Raw genomic sequence first — 18,306 nt, 5'->3', positions numbered from 1 at the left:
GAATGCCGAAAACACCCTTTCCACATGGTTGGAAAGGTGAGCAAGGATTGTATACGGTAGGGTTCACAAGAAGAGGTCTACATGGAACATACTCTGATGCAATCAAAATAGCTGAAGATATTACTAAGCAATGGAAAACACTTAAGAACAAAAGTTGTTGTGATTCACATATAATCCTACTTAACAATTCATAAAACCTTATTACCATCTCTTAATAAGGTATTAAGGTGTGCCAATTAAGTTTATTTTTTGTTAAGAAGAGAAAGATTAATTCAAGAAGTGAGAGAAGAATATAGAGTTTAGGTCATTTGGGAAAATATTGTACTACTTTTTTTTTTTTTTTCTTCTTGGTTTTCTGTGTATGTACAATTTTGTATTTAGGAGCATACGCTTTTTTAACTACTCAAGTGTTAGCTTTTTGTACAAAAACAGTTTCATAAATGGAATGGCACTTCAGTTCTCAAACAAAAAGTGTATGTGTAATGTATACCCAAAATTAAATTAAACAAAGAAATAAAGTTAAATCTGAAAAGCAAGAGAGTGAGAATTTACATAGAAGTTACATTATTACACTTTTTTTTTCTTTAGTATTCATCAAGCATTTGACTAACAACAATCTACCTGGAAATCTGGAATTGTAAAAAATTTCACGTTAGTATCCGTACTCATACAAATAAAGTAATTGTAATTTGTAAGAGTCATGTCAAGGAAAGTTATATTAAATATATAATTAATGAAAATATAATTCAATCATTTATATTTTTATTCTTTCACATCCTACTTTCTATACTTTTAGTTTACATAAATCAAGAGATTTTTGTTCACCTAAAAATCTCATAAATCATGAACCATTCCTTCTGTATAAAGAAAACAAATAATATTGGTCGGATTTCTTCTGGAGAAATTTACTCTTAGTAATTTAGTGTTTTTCAAATTTAAACTTCAATTAGCATTATAATTATATATAACTCTTTATTTCACAGCACAATTTTTTAAAATTTAAAATAGAAATTATACAATAAAATATATAGAAAATGAAACACACACAAAATGGATAGATGGTTTGTTTGTCTTTCTCATAGTAATTATAAAATGAAAACATGAGTATTTCGGAGTAAAAAGATTTCATTATATATTTAAAATAAATTAACTATTTAAAATATTTCATTATCTATTAAAATGTATAATATTAACTATTTTAGAGTATTTAAATTTAGTGGTACAGGAAGCAATGTGGTTAATTAATGACTTTAATTTTAATAATTAACAAATTATATAAGTAGTTTATACGATATATTTGTATTTAATATTTTATAACTATGTTGCATGAAATCTAGCCGCCTCCTTTTTTCATTCTTCTTTTCTTCACGAAAAATAGTGGTTAATTTTTTATCCATAATTACTCTCTTTAGATCGTTGTTTCAAATTTTTTTTATTTAAACAAGATATTTCAATATATATATAGTTTTTCTTTCATGTTTCATCATGATTTTGATGTTTTTGTGCAATGTTATTTTGATTTTTAATTTTATTGTTGTATTCGTTTTGATACCGATTGTCAACTTAAATCTAATGAAGATTCAATTATTCACTTTGATGTCAAAAATACTACAACTCTGAAAACATAAGTATTTTGGACACTTCAATTTTTCTATATTTGTAGACATTTTGATGTTATATATTATTAATCCGAGTATTATGAGTTTGTTTTCATGTATTTCAGTTTTAGCCACTTTTAATTGTATTATTTTCGATTAACTTCTATCGAACCTCTCATGAACTAGTTAGCTTTTATTTCTTTCAATGATAAAATTGAGTCTCATTGATTAGTTTTATATTAAGAGATTAAAATGGATTTTTATTCTTATTTTTTTCCTTTAATTATAGAAAAGAAAAAAGATATTTCCTTTTCTGTCGAACATTTCCAAATAAACAGATTAAAAAAAAAATCCAAAAACACAGTATTTAGTTTTTGTTTCTCACAAGTGAAGAAAACACCTTATTCAATTCAATATTTAGAGGTGGGGGTGTTGAGATGAATGCACGTGCATAAGAGGTGATATTCACATAAACATGACTATATGGACAGAGATCAACAGAAGCTTCTGTATAATGCAGCCATTTTAATGCTCATTGCATGTGATCGCAGCTTTCCTTCAATGTAGCATCAAAAAATCATTCACAAGTTTATTGCTCAACATTTAACACCATTACTTTGGGAAAACGTGTGAAAGAGTAAAACTAACCTATTAAGGAAATTCAACTCACAGCTTTTTATTAATTAGCTAGCTTCACCCTACAGCAAAATTATTTAATTTTTGCCACAACTTCATGCATTCATTAATTCATTTCAATATTATGAGATTATTTGATATTTCAAATTATAAGTGTGTATTAAATTAATTTCTAAATTTTGCGGATTGATATATACATTTTTTTAAATTATAAAGACCAATCAAAATAATTTTTATGTAAATTTTTATAATCAAATATTGTGATATAATACATTAATTGAATATGAGACTCTTCCATAATCATCTAATATAAGTGTCATTTCAATGCGTAGTATTTTGTCAATGAAATTTAATCTTTTATAGACTAATTTGTCACCAAATAGTCTAGACTCAATTTATACCATATTTCATAGTCAAATTAGTCATCGTTGTGATGACATTATCCTATGATAAATATGGAGAAACCACATCCTACTTGTAACAAAATTTGGGTAAAGAAAATTGATATAGTTAGTTTTATAGACCAATAAAAATTGATATATTTGATATAAAATTTAAATAAAATATTTCTTTGACCATTTTTGCTATCATTTTGTCACGGATAAAATATTCAATTAATGTGTTATATCATATTCTTTAATGATAAAAGTTTATTAATGAACTAATTTGACTAATACTTTATAATTTTAGTGTTCTATTTACGAAATTTAAAAATTTAAAAACTAATTTGACCACCGTCACAAGTATTTATTAATTTATTCATTCAAAAAAATTCAATTTGTTCTATATATATATATATCAAGTTATTTTGTAAAACTATTTATTTCAATCATTGCCCACATTTCTAAAACATTCCTATCGATCCATTCACAATTTACTTTGAACTTTCATATGATATTAAAAGTCTTTATGTATCGGTGTTGTTGGTTTGTACTAAACTAACAATAAACGTTGGATGATATATAAAATAACTACAATAGTCACTAATATACATGCTAATTGATATGTGATTAAGCGTTGTGTTCATGTTTGCGTTTGTTTATTTTAGTTTATTGTTGCAACATATATAAATACACAAATACATAAACTCGTATAAACAAACGGACGTTATATTTTTAGTATTAGAGTTTAAATAATCTGCTAGCCGCCGTTATAAAAAACTAATATCTTAATATCCAATACAATAGCATAAAAAAGTAATGACAATAACAAGCAATATTTATATTGAATTATTAAATAAGTAATGTATTTATGATATATTTAATTTTGAAGTAAAAAGATTTAAAAGTGTGTGTTGGATGATTCTTCTATCTCTCTCACTCTCTCTCACCCACGCTGATAATTGAGACAATGATGGCCCTCTGACTACTCTTTTCCACATGGACGTTTGTACGAACTTCTCAGGTCTCCGATTGACGTATCTGCTTCTCCTTCTCCTTCAATCCATCGTCATCTCTCTCATCATTTTCTCAATAATAATTTTTCTTTATGGAAATCAAATTACTACTATTCTATAAATATTACCTAGGTTTCCTCACCTACATCAACCATACAAAAGATTATCATTTTTTCATCATTACTTTTTTTTCTAGTACTAGTACATTATTTCGTTATGATCAAATTCTTTATATTAGCCTTAAAAGATATTTTAATACTTATTTATTTCTCAATTTTAATTATTGTTAACTCTTTTAACTAAGATGACATCACTAATCTTTGTACTAACAATCAGGTCGGTCAACATTATTGTAAGACCACATCAGTACTAAACACTTTTTTGTTCTACTATCAAACACATTTAATATTTTCTAAATAAAACATTTAATTCATCATCATAAATGAACATTCTCATCACCTTCTAATCACATAGATAGATTATTTATAATCACACAATAGTAAAATTCAACAAAGTTTTACCATGTATCTCTCCTACCTTTACATTTTATATAAATTATCCTTTTTAATAACAATAATAATAATTTTTTTTTTCTATTCCACTTAAATTCAATTTGAATTTTGAAAAATTTTAAAAAACATTTTTCAAAACACATGTTTTTATTTTTTAAATTTAAACTTTGTATCAGAAAACTTCAAAAATGTTTTATGGTGTATAAAGATTACACCTTACTAAAATACACTTGTGTACTGAAAAAATTTAGAAAAAAAATTCGGTACATAAAGGTTCGAGTTTAGGGTTAAACCTATTAAAACACATTGCGTATCAAAAAATTTGAAGAAAAAAAAAATTGATACACAAAAAAATACAATTGTGTACTAAAAAATTTAAATTTGTTTTTACAATATATAAAGTTCAAATTTTTAAAACACATAAATTCTGAAGAAGAAAAAAAATTTAAAAGTTTTTTCGAAACTCTTTAATGAGATAAAAAAGGATAAAACACGTACTTTATATAAAATATAAATGTATGAATATAAATGTGAAAATACCGGAGAAAGTTTTCAAAATTTAATTGTTAGATGAAAATTAGAGAGTTCGACTAAACTAACTTTAAAATATATAAATGGATCTTTTGATCTTCTTACAATTTTAAATTTCTTAGTATATTATTGAATACGTGACGAATTTGTTAAAATTATAATAGTTCATTGTGATTATACTATTCATAAATTTAAATGTACACTTGTATCACTTTAGTTATTATATCTAATTAAAAATAGTTAATGATAAGTTATAGTAAAAAATTATTTATAATAAGAGATTAGATTCAATCACACACAGTGATAGAATCTCGATCGTCCAATTAAGATAAGACGGTTGAAATCTTTCGTTATTTAATTAAAAATTCAAATTTTAAATTTAAATATAATAATCATAAGATGGTGAGTTGGTAATTGCACATAACCTTCTATTGCACCTAATCCCAATGTATTAAAAGAAGGAAATTGAGCTAATTGAAGAGGTCCATGAATGAGTGACGTTCCTACTCCAAATTTGTTGTTATTAGAATTTGATATTATTCTTTATTTGTGTGGTCTGCCGCCATATATTTGTATTTGATATAGAGATTCTAGGGGTCCTCCCTCCCCCTTGTTGGTGCGTGAAGTCCAAAGATAGAGTTAAATGATAGTAGTAGTAAATATTTATTGGGATATAGTATAGTACTATAGTATATTACACATAAAATTGAATTGGGGGCAGAAGAGAACCCCATGATCACACGCTTCCAAGCAAGGCAAGCACGGTTTCCAGTAATATACTTGTGACGTCATCTACACACTCTCTCCTCCTCCTGATTACTATCACTGACTCCACCACTGACCAATTCACAGTGAAAAGATTAAGAGAGGTCCTTGGGGGGCAGATTGCAACTAGTATTTTTGATATCCAAATATAGTACTACTATACTTTTTATATTCATTATTCAAACTGTCTACCTATTTTTTTATTTTTAATCTTAATATGAAAAAAATTATAAGTTAAATAAAATATAATAAATAATTATATCAATCGAAATTTAAATTAATTTTTTGAAATAATTATTCTTTAAAATCATGTAATAATATATTTATATTTCGCTGTTGTGGTAACGCATACGTTACGGCCTTATCCCTCCCTTGTATAGACTCTTTGCATGCTTTGATGACGTCATATTGTTGGGGAGGTGTGGACGCGATTTGGGGCGCGTAGTTTACGTTGAAAGTAATAGGAAGGAAGCAGTGTAAATGACGCGGTAGTAATGAGAGTATGATGGAAGTAGGGAGCGTATCTATGCAAAGTATATATTGGCATGGCATGGCATGCATAGGTACTGATCACATCAGATGGAAGACTGATGGTGAGGACAGAAACGGAATGCATGCCATATTATACCATAAACCATTTTTCTTATTTGCATGTGCTTCCTCTACATACGACACGTACTCTTGTCGTAAACTACATTATATATCATCTACATACTCTCCATTTTATAGATGTAATTTTTTTTTTAAATAAAATAAAATGGAATGACATTTTAATTATCTTGACATTCTAAATTAATTATGTGTTATTTATGGAATTCTAAAATTGTTATTAAAAAATGAAAGAAAATATACACTATGCTTCGATCGACTATACTAAAATCCAATAAAATAATTTTATGTATTTAAACTATTCTCTCGTTAAAATCTTTATAAACAAAACTTAAAAGGATAAAACTGCAATAAATAAAAAAAGAATAGAATAAATATCTATAAAAATCAACAAAATATATTTTCAATATGACGAATCATATTTCTATTGAAAATATTTAATACACAAGAAGGAAATATTTCATCCAACTATTGTTATTAATGTAAAGTTCTAAATTAACAATAATGTCAATATATTGATTGTCATTTTTAAAAACATGAGAGATAATAAATCTCATTGAGTCATCTATTTCTAATGATCAAAAAGAAAATATTATGATTTCTAAAAGTCGATTTTGTCACATAAGAATTATATTCAATCTACAAAAAATATCACCCTTTTTTGTACAATGTTTAGATAGCCATTGTAACTTAGTTGTATTCTCAAGTTTGTAGCAAAATAACTCATGGTGTCGCTAGGCAATAACAATTCCGTCAATATTACATTTAAATAAAATAAGTTTTGAAAAATGTTAAATCACTTCCTTGATAATAGAATTCTTGAGAGATGAATTATAATTCGAAAAGAATTTAAGAATTTGAAATTTTCAAATAAAATTGTAGATTGTGTTAGAAATGTAATTATCAAATAAAGATACATTGATAATAATTCTATTAGTAGTTATATAAAAAGTAAATTTCTTAAAAAAAATATATATCTTTTTTGAAAAATTTTTATAATCAGTTTATATTGTAGTAAAATTGGTTATGCACCTCCATTAAATTCATATTCCCCATTTGTTTATAAGTTAAATAAAATAAAACTTAAACACTTAATACAATGTCTTTTATAACCTTATAATAAAATTGGAAAGGCATTAATATCTCTCTGGTGCATTCTATGTATTTGGATGCAGGGAAATAATGATGTACTCCATTCATTCATTTATGAGAGTGCTTAAACTCAATACTCAATTTAATCAAACTTATTTAGTTTGGTTGACAGTCAACTTATAGTTCAATGTAAAAAACAAAAAATTTATATTATATTATTATTATAAATAAGTTTTATACACATTAATTACAATTATTAAATTATTTATAATATTTGATTTTTATCGTAATAACTTATAAACATATCTATACAATTGGCTATTACTTCTAGACTGTACAAAAAAATTTATCCACTAACTATACCTATAAATTAAACTCTAAAATAAATCCACCCAAACATTTTTGATATTTTAACATTTTTAAAATCTTCAAATTTCAAAACCAAATATTATTCTCACAAGTAAACATACACAAATAAAATAATATGGATAAGGGAGTTTGAAGAAAAATAAAATGATGTATTGGGAGATTTGAAATTATAAATATATCACCAAATTCAATAATCTTCTGATTTAATTAAATTGGACCGTGATAGGTTATTGGGTTGATCGGATCGAATTAAATTCCATATACTTCTTACATAAAATTTATATGTTTATTGTTCAAAATTTAACTAAATATGTTTATTTTTTACATATTTTTATTTATATTTTTGAGATCACCTCTTATAAGGTAAGAAATAGAAAATTAAGGATATGTACCTGAAAACTTGCATATCCAAATATTTTTCTTGTTTGATATAATGAAATAAAGTTTCAAAAAGTGATGTATTTCTACGATTTTGAATTTGTGCCAAGAGAAACAACAACAAAAACTTGTCACTTTAATTTTATTGTTAGTTTTTTATCCTGCAAGGTTTTTGACAAATTGGGAGATTCATCACCTCATTAACAATAATATATTGAATATCAGTGAGGATATCAATAAAAATATAAAAATTAATTAAATATGTAAATTATCTCTTTTGTTTATCTTAAAATAAACTCAACATAAGAGTCTTTTAAATACAAAGAGAAAAATTATCTTTACTATAATTAATTTAATTTGACGCTAAAATCTGAAACATCCCCTAATTTATTGATACGATAATTATCTCCGTAATCCTCCCTTCAATGTCTCTCTACAAATCTTGTCACAACTGATATAATTAATCTTTATATCATTCTTAGTCCTCACTCCCACAAAAAAATATTTACAAATGTATTCAAGATGATAAATATTATCCAATAGACTTTTGTAAAAGAGAAAATTAGTAATTTGTAAGATTTAAATCAACTGTCAAATGTTGATATTATTATATTGAATATCATATTTCAGTTCACACTTAAAACTTTTCAGTTATGTATAAATTTATTTACCATTTCATTTATATAAAAAAAATAATAGACAGAGAGAACATACAATTGATTTAATTAAGACCACCCTATTTACAACTCATAAATGTTTATTTGACCTTTTCGATAGTCTCCTTCTCAAAGCTTAGGAAAACTAAAATGTACAACATGTAACATCTCTTGTTTAATTGAGTACAAACCTAAAAAAAAAATAAACATTCTACTTTTGAGTTTTGATAACTTTGGAGAGAGTTTTGTAAAATATAGAGTTTCATATCATACAAACTAACATAAGTAAAAATGTATATACAAATTAAGGATTAGGGAGATTGAGGCTAATTAGTTCAAACTTTTTAGATAATATACATCTCATATATATACTTGTACTCTAATTTACACTCTAATGTTTATAAAGTGTGTAATCAATCGTGAGAGTCTGATAATATAATATCGAATGATGAAATTCAAATTTCATTCAAAATAATTGTAAAATAACAATTAATATTACTTTAATAAATAATAATTTCAACTTGTTTGATGTACAATTTTTTCAAAAAAAAAATAACACTATATATACACACTCCTCAGAAAATGTTGAAAAAAGAAATAGAACACTAGTATTATTTTAATTTATTTTTGTATGATTTGATATTTGTTTTTTACTGTATTTGTCCTATAAAGAAACTGAGCAAAATGGAATTATCTAATATCGTTTAATTGATTTGGGGCAGTGATGAGGTGAGGATGACATAGGAATAAAGGAAGGGTCCCTCTCAATTGATATACTATATATATAATAAGGACATAGCTACATACATATATAAATGTATGAGCAAAGTATGAGAAGAGAATTCACAACAATATAGGTTGTGGGGCCCAGTTGATCCCAGTGGTATGTTGCTTTTAGATCAGCTTGTATTAAGCTGACACAAACAACACATGGTGATATACATATTATTGTTACAGCAAAAAAGATAGAGACTTTTCAATGCTACCTTTCGTGACCTTCATTCTGTAGCCTCTTTACAACAACCCAAATGCCAATTAAGTACTTCCTTACACTGATCACAATTCTCTGTTCTGTTCAACCCTTTCAAACTATGTATCAATCAAATTTAATTAATTATTGTCTTCCAAAAATGTTCTATTGTTCTTCCAAATTTCCAATTGCATATTATTATTATTATTATTTTTTTTTTGTTCATTACTGCAAAGGAATGTTTTTGGTCAGAAATGTTGTAGTGCCATTGGAAGCCTTTTACACTTCTTTTCTTTTTATCATCATTAGTTTCTAGAGGTATTTTTCAGACAAGTTTATACGTTTGTACAGAGAAATTATAAGTATTAAAAATATACTTTTTGAGAAAATGAAGAAAAAATAAATTGGTTAAATCGACTTCCATTCAATTCAAGTTGATTCCTTTTTAAAAATAATGATCTCAACACATTTGAGGTCTCTTAATATTGAAATTAGTAGAACTAAGAATGTTGTATGGTAAATAAAAATATAGTAAATTGTTGGTAATATAATTTTAAATTTTTATATTAATATTAATATTAAAGGAAAAACATATTAATGCGAAACTTTGAATATAAGAATTGTGCTTTTTCTCCCCTTATTCTATTCTGTGTAGTTTTCGTAGTTACACTGTGTAGCCTTTTTCCTCTATTGGGACTTGGGGATAAAGAGGGCGGAAAATTAGATTCTTACATCATTAAACTTATATTTTCTTATTTAAATTTTTTATCCTTAAGTTACTAAAATACCTTTAAAGATATAGTAAAAATTATACCAAATTTAAAATATAAAAAAATCTTTAAAATTCTCTTATTAGAAAATAACTATTGAAAACTTCGTTCATGAAATTGACTGTACAACATTTGTAAAAAAAAAATTTCTATTTTTTTCAGTGAGGAATAGAGGAGTGAAAAATATTGTGCAACATTATCGACATAATTTAATTGAAGAGTTGTCGTTGAAAAAAGAATAAAGTGTGACACATTAAACTAATAAGACATCCCTTATGAAATTGAGTAATGATAACACTTACTCGATTTTGTTGGTCAACCTCTTTTGCTCATGATATGACAACTTCTTATGACTCATTCAAATTATTCTTTCAACTTGAGTGAGTCTCTCAACATACTATCTCTATACATAATAGTGTTTTTACCATTCATATTTTAAAAAATAAAATAAAATAATTACATGCAAATTTTGAAATTTTCGATTGAATAAAATTAACTACAAAAAATTTCAAGGCACAAATTTCTGGTAGAATAAAAGTAACTACCAAAAAATTTCAAGATACAAATTTATAGTAGAATAAAAGTAACTAACGAAAATTTCAAAGCACAAAAATAGTAAAAGAAATCATGTATCGAAAATTTTATTTGCAAAATTTTCGGTAATGTTAATTTGTGTACTGAATTTTTTGAAGAAACAATTTAATTAAGGAAAAATTTGGTAAAGAGTAAGATTTTAGAGTATTTCTTTTTTACCTTTGCTTGAATGAAAACAAAATAGACAAAATTAAAATTTTAACATTTTGAGAAGTATAAATCTGATTGTGGGATACAAAATTCAGTTTTCAAGAGGCTTGCAATATTTGCCGGGCCTATGGGCCTTTTACTAGTGGAGTGTCTCTCAGCTTAGATGAAACAGCCCAGATAAATCAACATTATTCGATAAGATAATTGTTAAATGTACCTCTACAAATTGTATTGTTCCTTTACGTTTTCTCGCTTCAACAAAATATATTTTTTTGACTTTCTCGATTGGTTGATATTCGCATCGGTGTAATAACTAATAACCCTTATTTGACCATATATGTGTATCAATGAGTTTTGCCTTTCTCACACACGATTAGTTTTTTTGGAAAAATATATATTATTTCCTGTTTTTTTTTTTAATTTAAATTTAGATCTTTATCTTTGTTATGAAAAGAGATTGGCAAATTTCTTATTGCGGTTGAAATTTAAGTATCAATCTCCATCTTAAATTTGCATCAATTCATATATATATATATATATAATTAATAATTTAAAAGTTATATTTAATATATCTAATATAACAAATAAAAAACTAAAATCATAAGTAGATATGAGATTAAAATTTATAATATATAAAAAATAATGATAAACAAAATGGATTAGTATGTATAACAAAAAATTTAAATAGTAATAATTTTACTAGTAGAACATGTTTAAGTAATTTTGAGAAAAATTTATGTGAATGTGTGCCTCAAATCATAAAGTTAGTTATGTTTAAGAGTTGTTATAACTACCTTTGGCCAAGTTAGTTATGACAAGATGGTTATAGTTAGTTAAGTAAATGCCTTTAAATACTATAGTTGTAAATGCATTGAAGTAATATATTGTTGTAATAGTGAGAGCTGGAAAACTAAGAGAAACATATGCAATTCATGATTTATATAAAATCAGAGAGAGGAGTTAAAGGGAAAAAAGAAAGATTGAGAGAAAGGCTAGTATTGCTAGTTCATAAACAGTGATAGATATTAGGAGATCAATCTTGAGAAGACTTTAATCTTGTAAAGTTTCAATCATTAATAGTGGATTAATCTTGCTTGCTTGCCCGTGACGTATGTCTCAACAATTGAGACCGAACACGTAAATTCTTGGTGTTATTTTTCTCTTATCCTTCTTTAATTTTCGTTTGCATTGATAGAGAAAACTGGTTTTAGAAAACTACAGAAAACGGATAACGATAATCAATCTCTGTTTTCTGGTTTTTTCTAGTTTTCTGAACATTCTGCGTTTTTCATTTTTCTTCTGCAATTGTTTGTCTTCTATTTTGTTGGTTTAATCTTTGTTGCAGATCCCAATATTGTTTTAACAATTGGCGCCGTCTATGGGAAGGGAGCAACAATGGTTGGAACCACAAAATTCGACATTGAAAAATTCAATAGATCAAACTGCTGCAGTTGTGGTCTATGGTACAACAAGGCTTGGTGAATGCGTTGAAGTGTGAATCGGCTCTTCCTGCAACAATGACTGCATGAGAAAAGGAAGAACTGGTTGAAAAAGCAAATAGCACTATCATCTTGTGTCTTGGAGACAAAGCTTTGAGGGAAGTTGCAAGGGAACCAACTGCAGCAGTCTTATGGCTTAAACTTGAATCTCTCTACATGACTAAACCAGTTTCAAATAGACTCTTCTTGAAACAACAACTGTTCTCTTTTAAAATGGATGAGGATAAACCAGTTACAATGCAACTTGCTGATTTTAACAAGATTCTTGATGATTTAGAAAATTTAGAAGTCAAGATATATGATGAAGACAAAGCTCTGACCTTGCTTAGAGCCCTGCCAAATTCATATGAACATTTCAAGGATGCTATAATGTTTGGAAGAAAACAAACAATTACTCTTGAAGAAGTTCATGCATCCATCCGGACAAAGGAAAGCTATAAAAGAATTGAGTTCAAGAATGATAATCATGCTGAAATTCTAAATGTGACCAAAGGAAGAATTGAAAGGAAATGATCAAATGGAAATAAACAAAGGTCCAATTCAAGGTCAAAATATGAAGGGAAGTATAGATGCTCTTATTGTCACAAGAAGGGACATTTCAAGAAAGATTGTCCAGAAATAAATGAATCAAGAAACTCTTAAGATTCAGGAAATGCTGCACTTGTTGATGTTGGTTATAAATCTGCAGAGGCATTGATGATTTCAAATTCTGAAGGTGAAAAGAACTGAGTACTAGGCTCAGGTTGTACTTTCCACATGTGTCCAAGAAAGGATTATTTTGAATCAATAGATCTCCGTGATGGTGGAGTCGTTCTTCTTGGCAACAACAAAACATGTAAAGTCCAAGGCAAAGGAACAATCAGATTCATAATGTTCAACGGCAAGGAGTTACTGCTCAATGATGTAAGGTACATACCTGAGTTAAAAAGAAATTTGATTTCTGTTGGTATGTTTGACATTTTAGGATATTCCACAAACATAAAGAATGGTATTATGACTATTATTAATAAAGACGATATCATTGCTAAAGACATTAAAAGAAATGGCTTGTATATTTTAGAAGGTTCTACTATAATTGCACAAGTTTCAGTTGTCAGCTCTATTTTGCATTCATTTTCTAGAATATGGCATATGAGGTTATGACATGTAAGTGAAAGAGGCTTAATTGAGTTATCAAAACAGAATTTGCTTAATGGTGACAAAATTGAAATTTTGGAATTTTGTGATCATTGTATTCTAGGAAAGTCTAAGAGGGGCAGTTTTGGTGTTGGCCAACACAACACCTCTAGACCTTTTGAATATGCTCATTCTGATTTGTGGGGTCCTTCAAGGACAAAAACTCATGCTGGTTGTTCTTACTTCTTAACCATAATTGATGATTATTCTAGGAAAGTATGGATCTATGTCATTAAAAATAAAAGTGACACTTTTATGAAATTTAAAGAATGACATATGCAAATTGGAACACAAAAGGAAACTAAGTTGAAGTGTTTAAGAACTGACAATGACCTGAAGTATCTTTCAGAGCAGTTTAATAAGTATTGCAGGGAATTAGGTATTCAAAGACATAGAACCGTTGTAGGCACCCCTCAACAAAATGATATTGCTGAAAGGATGAACAGAACAATCTTGGAAAGAGTTAGATGTATGATCTTGAGTGCAGGGCTGCCTAAAACATTCTGGGGAGAAGCTGCAGTTACAACAGTGTATTTGATAAATAGATGTCCTTCATCAGCTATTGGATTTAAGACACCAATTGAGATGTAGAATGGCAAACCAGCAGACTACTAAAATCTGAAGGTATTTGGTTCCTTAGCATTTGCTCATACAAGGCAAGATAAGTTGGATCCTAGAGCAATCAAATGTGTTTTCATTGGTTATCCTAAAGGAATAAAAGGTTACAAGTTGTGGAGAATTGACCAAGGTGTGCCCAAGTGCATCATATCAAGAGATGTAGTGTTTGTTGAAACAAGAATGCCCATGATTGACAAAGAACATTCTCCATTTCAGTTATGCAGAAACGCATAAAATTCTCCGTTTCAGAACTGCAGAAATGAAGAACATTGCGGAAACGCAGAACATTCTCCGTTTGAATTATGCAGAAATGAAGAACATTGCAGAAACGCAGAACGTTCTCCATTTAATAGTGCTTCAAACTACAATGAAGAGAGTGCTCAGATTGAGGTGGAGTCACTTGGAGATCAAGAGATTAATCATGAAGACGTCATTGATACATCACTTGATGATAATGTTGCAACAAAAATATATTTGACCAATTACAACTTGGTAAGGGATAGAGAAAGAAGGATTATCAAGCCTCCAACCAGATATGGTGAAGCAGACTTAATTTGTTATGCTTTAAGTGTTGCTGAAGATCTTCAAAGAGATGAACCAAGCAACTACAAGGAAGCCATTAATAGTGAGAACAAAGAAGCTTGTATGACAGCTATGAATGGAGAAATGCAATCATTAGAAAATAATGAAACCTGGATTTTGGTTGACATTCCTAAGAGTCAAAGGGTAATTGGATCAAAATGGGTGTTCAAAAGAAAGGAAGACATTCAAGGTAAAGAGAAGATAAGGTTCAAAGCAAGATTAATTGCAAAGGGATTTTCGCAGCTTGAAGGAATTGATTTCAATGAAGTATTTGCACCTGTTGTAAAACATTGTTCAATCATAATTCGACTTTCAATTGTAACACAACAAGACTTGAAATTAGAGTAGTTGGATGTCAAAACAACATTTCTACATGGTGATATGGAAGAAACCATTTATATGCAACAACCTGAAGGATTCGCTAAAGGCAGAAACAAGGTTTGTCTTCTTAAAAAATCATTGTATGGCCTAAAGCAAAGTCCTAGACAATGGTACAAGAAGTTTGATTATTTCATGATTAGATCTAGTTTCCAAATATGTAGTTTTGACAACTGTGTTTACATTCTGAAAGAGAAAAATCAAGAACGTTCTCCAATTTTTTAGAAAAGTCAAGAATGTTCTCCAATTTATCTATTACTCTATGTTGATGATATTCTTCTTGCAAGCTCAAGTAAAGACCAGGTTAAAAGGCTCAAATTTGATCTTAGAAATGAGTTTGAGATGAAAGAACTTGGAGAGGCCAAAAGGATCTTAGGAATGGATATAAAAAGAAATAGAATGAAAGGGGAACTATTTTTTTCTCAAGCTGCCTACCTGAAGAAAGTTGTCACCAAATATAGAATGCATGAGGCAAGACAAGTTACTACTCCTCTGGGACAAAATTACAAATTGTCTATGCAAGACTCACCTAAGACTGATGAGGAAAGATAAAGAATGAGTACCATTCCTTATGCTAGTGGAGTTGGCAGCATAATGTATGGAATGATATGTAGCAGGCCAGATTTGGCTTATGCTGTGAATGTTGTTAGCAGATTTATGACAGATCCAGGAGCACTGCATTGGTCAACACTTAAGTGGATTATGAGGTACTTAAATGGCTCACTAACAGCAGGTTTAAAATTCAAAAAGACTCATCATGACAAGGAACCAATCAAAGGATATGTGGACTCGGATTATGCTGGAAACATGGACACTAGAAAATCAATTTCTGGTTATGTTTTCACTCTATATTGGACTGCTATAAGTTGGAGAGCAATTACACAGTCGGTGGTAGCACTTTCTACAACTCAAGCTGAATTCATTGCGCTTACTGAAGGTGTTAAAGAAGTTTTATGGATGAAAGGACTTATTGGTGAACTAGGAATAAATCAGAGTTGTGTTTCAATTTATTGTGATAGTCAAAGTGTTATACACTTATCTAAGCATCAAGTGTATCATAATAAGTCTAAACATATTGATGTTAAGTATCACTTCATTAGAGATGTGATCGATTCAAAGCAGGTTTCAGTTGAGAAGATTGCAACTGAGGACAACCCAGCTGATGCATTCACCAAATCACTTTCACAAACTAAGTTCAAGCATTGCTTGGACATAATTGGATTTGACAAACAGTAAGGATGAAACAATGGCAACAAGGTCGATGATTGAATTATTCTGATATTGAGTCATGGTGTTGAATTGTGAATGTGTGCCTCAAATCATAAAGTTAGTTATGTTTAAGGGTTGTTATAACTACCTTTGGCCAAGTTAGTTATGACAAGATGGTTCTAGTTAGTTAAGTAAATGTCTTTAAATACTATAGTTGTAAATGCATTGAATTAATGTATTGTTGTAATAGTGAGAGCTGGAAAACTAAGAGAGACATATGCAACTCATGATTCATAGAAAATAAGAGAGAGGAGATTAAAAGGGGAAAAGAAAGATTGAGAGAAAAGCTAATATTGCTGGTTTATAAACAATGATAGATACTATGAGATCAATCTTGAGAAGGCTTTAATCTTGTAAAGTTTCAATCATTAATAGTGGATTAATCTTGCTTGCTTGCCCGTGACGTAGGTCTCAACAATTGAGACCGAACACATAAATTCTTGGTGTTATTCTTCCCTTATCCTTCTTTAATTTTCATTTGCATTGATAGAGAAAACTAGTTTTAGAAAACTGCAGAAAGGAAAACTGTTTTAGAAAACTGCAAAAAATGGAGAACGATAATCAATCTCCGTTTTTTGGTTTTTTCTGATTTTCTGAACATTTTGCGTTTTTGTTTTTCTTCTACAATTGTTTGTCTTCTATTTTGTTGGTTTAATCTTTATTGCAGATCCCAATATTGTTTTAACAATTTACATCTGCACTCCGTTAAACCGAGTTTTTTTCGTCAAAATCAAGAGGAGTTCAGATGGATATCTCGAGAAAAATAATAATTTGTGACCAACTTTAAAAGTATTAATATTGACTTCCGAAAGAACCTCACGAATTATTGGCAAGAAAAACCCTCACAAATTATAAAATTCAAATTTATTGTTATTACTGACCGAATAAATTCTCAAAAACTTTGTGAGAGTTTTTCCACAATAAAATTAATTGTTGGATTTTGTGAGACTATCACAAATTTATTACTGTCTAGATTGCCACAAATTCCCTACTATTTTCTTTTTTTATATATATCATCACACTTTATTTTTCTCATTTTTCTTTACTTCAAACTTCTCTCTAAAAAATTCCACTTCTTATTTTCTCTCTTCATATCTTACTTCAAAGTCGTGTTATATATTTTAATGAGATAGCATCAAAGATTTGTTTGTGAGTTGTACAAAGCCAAGGAAGATTTGGAAGTTGGTATTCAAATGGTTGGATTGGAATACTATAAGATGGGGGCAAGAAGTGGTAGACAATTTTATGTAGTTTAGTGAGTTATATTCTAGGAATAATGGTAGGAAAATATCCTTTTTGAATATGGCTCACATATGTTTGTTGGAATGGAAATAGAGTGTGTTAAATATTTTTCTTAGATTCGGTTTATTAGTTGAGAAAGTAGAAACAAAAATTTAGTTATCTTGAATTGATATACTAATCCACTCTATTGTCTTCAAAGTATTTAAATGCTTTAGTGTTGTCTTGAACGTTGACTTTGACTTTTTGCCGGAATTATAAGCATGAAGATTAGGAAGAAAAAAAAAAATTAGATTAAGGTGTGTGTTAGCATTTCTTATTGTTCTACTAAGTGTTGTTGGGAAAATTTTAATGAATTAAAATTTTGGTATTCACTCAATTTATTGTTATTCATTTTTGTTTTTGGTCAATGAAGTTCATCAAATACGAGAAATAATTTCAATGATTAAGATTTTGGTCATACCTCTTCTAATTCTAATTCGTTTTGGTTTTTAAGTTCAACCAATAAATAAAATAGTT

The 18,306-nt window shown here is 28.1% G+C and overlaps 1 protein-coding gene across 1 annotated transcript in view; it reads left to right on the top strand.

The window, feature by feature from the left end:
• The window catches only part of LOC101504495 (probable indole-3-pyruvate monooxygenase YUCCA4), a 3,250-nt gene extending 2,843 nt beyond the window's left edge, over positions 1-407 (top strand). The window contains exon 5 of the mRNA XM_073367137.1: positions 4-407. Within this exon, the coding sequence (XP_073223238.1) occupies positions 4-194 (191 nt within the window). The 3' untranslated portion in view covers positions 195-407. The remainder of the gene's footprint in view (positions 1-3) is intronic.
• The last annotated feature ends 17,899 nt before the right edge of the window (positions 408-18,306 follow it).

Source organism: Cicer arietinum, chromosome 4 (assembly GCF_000331145.2).
Source record: "Cicer arietinum cultivar CDC Frontier isolate Library 1 chromosome 4, Cicar.CDCFrontier_v2.0, whole genome shotgun sequence".
NCBI lineage: Eukaryota > Viridiplantae > Streptophyta > Magnoliopsida > Fabales > Fabaceae > Cicer > Cicer arietinum.
The sequence above is the reverse complement of the archived record's forward strand: the minus strand, read 5'-3'. Positions and strand labels throughout refer to the sequence as shown.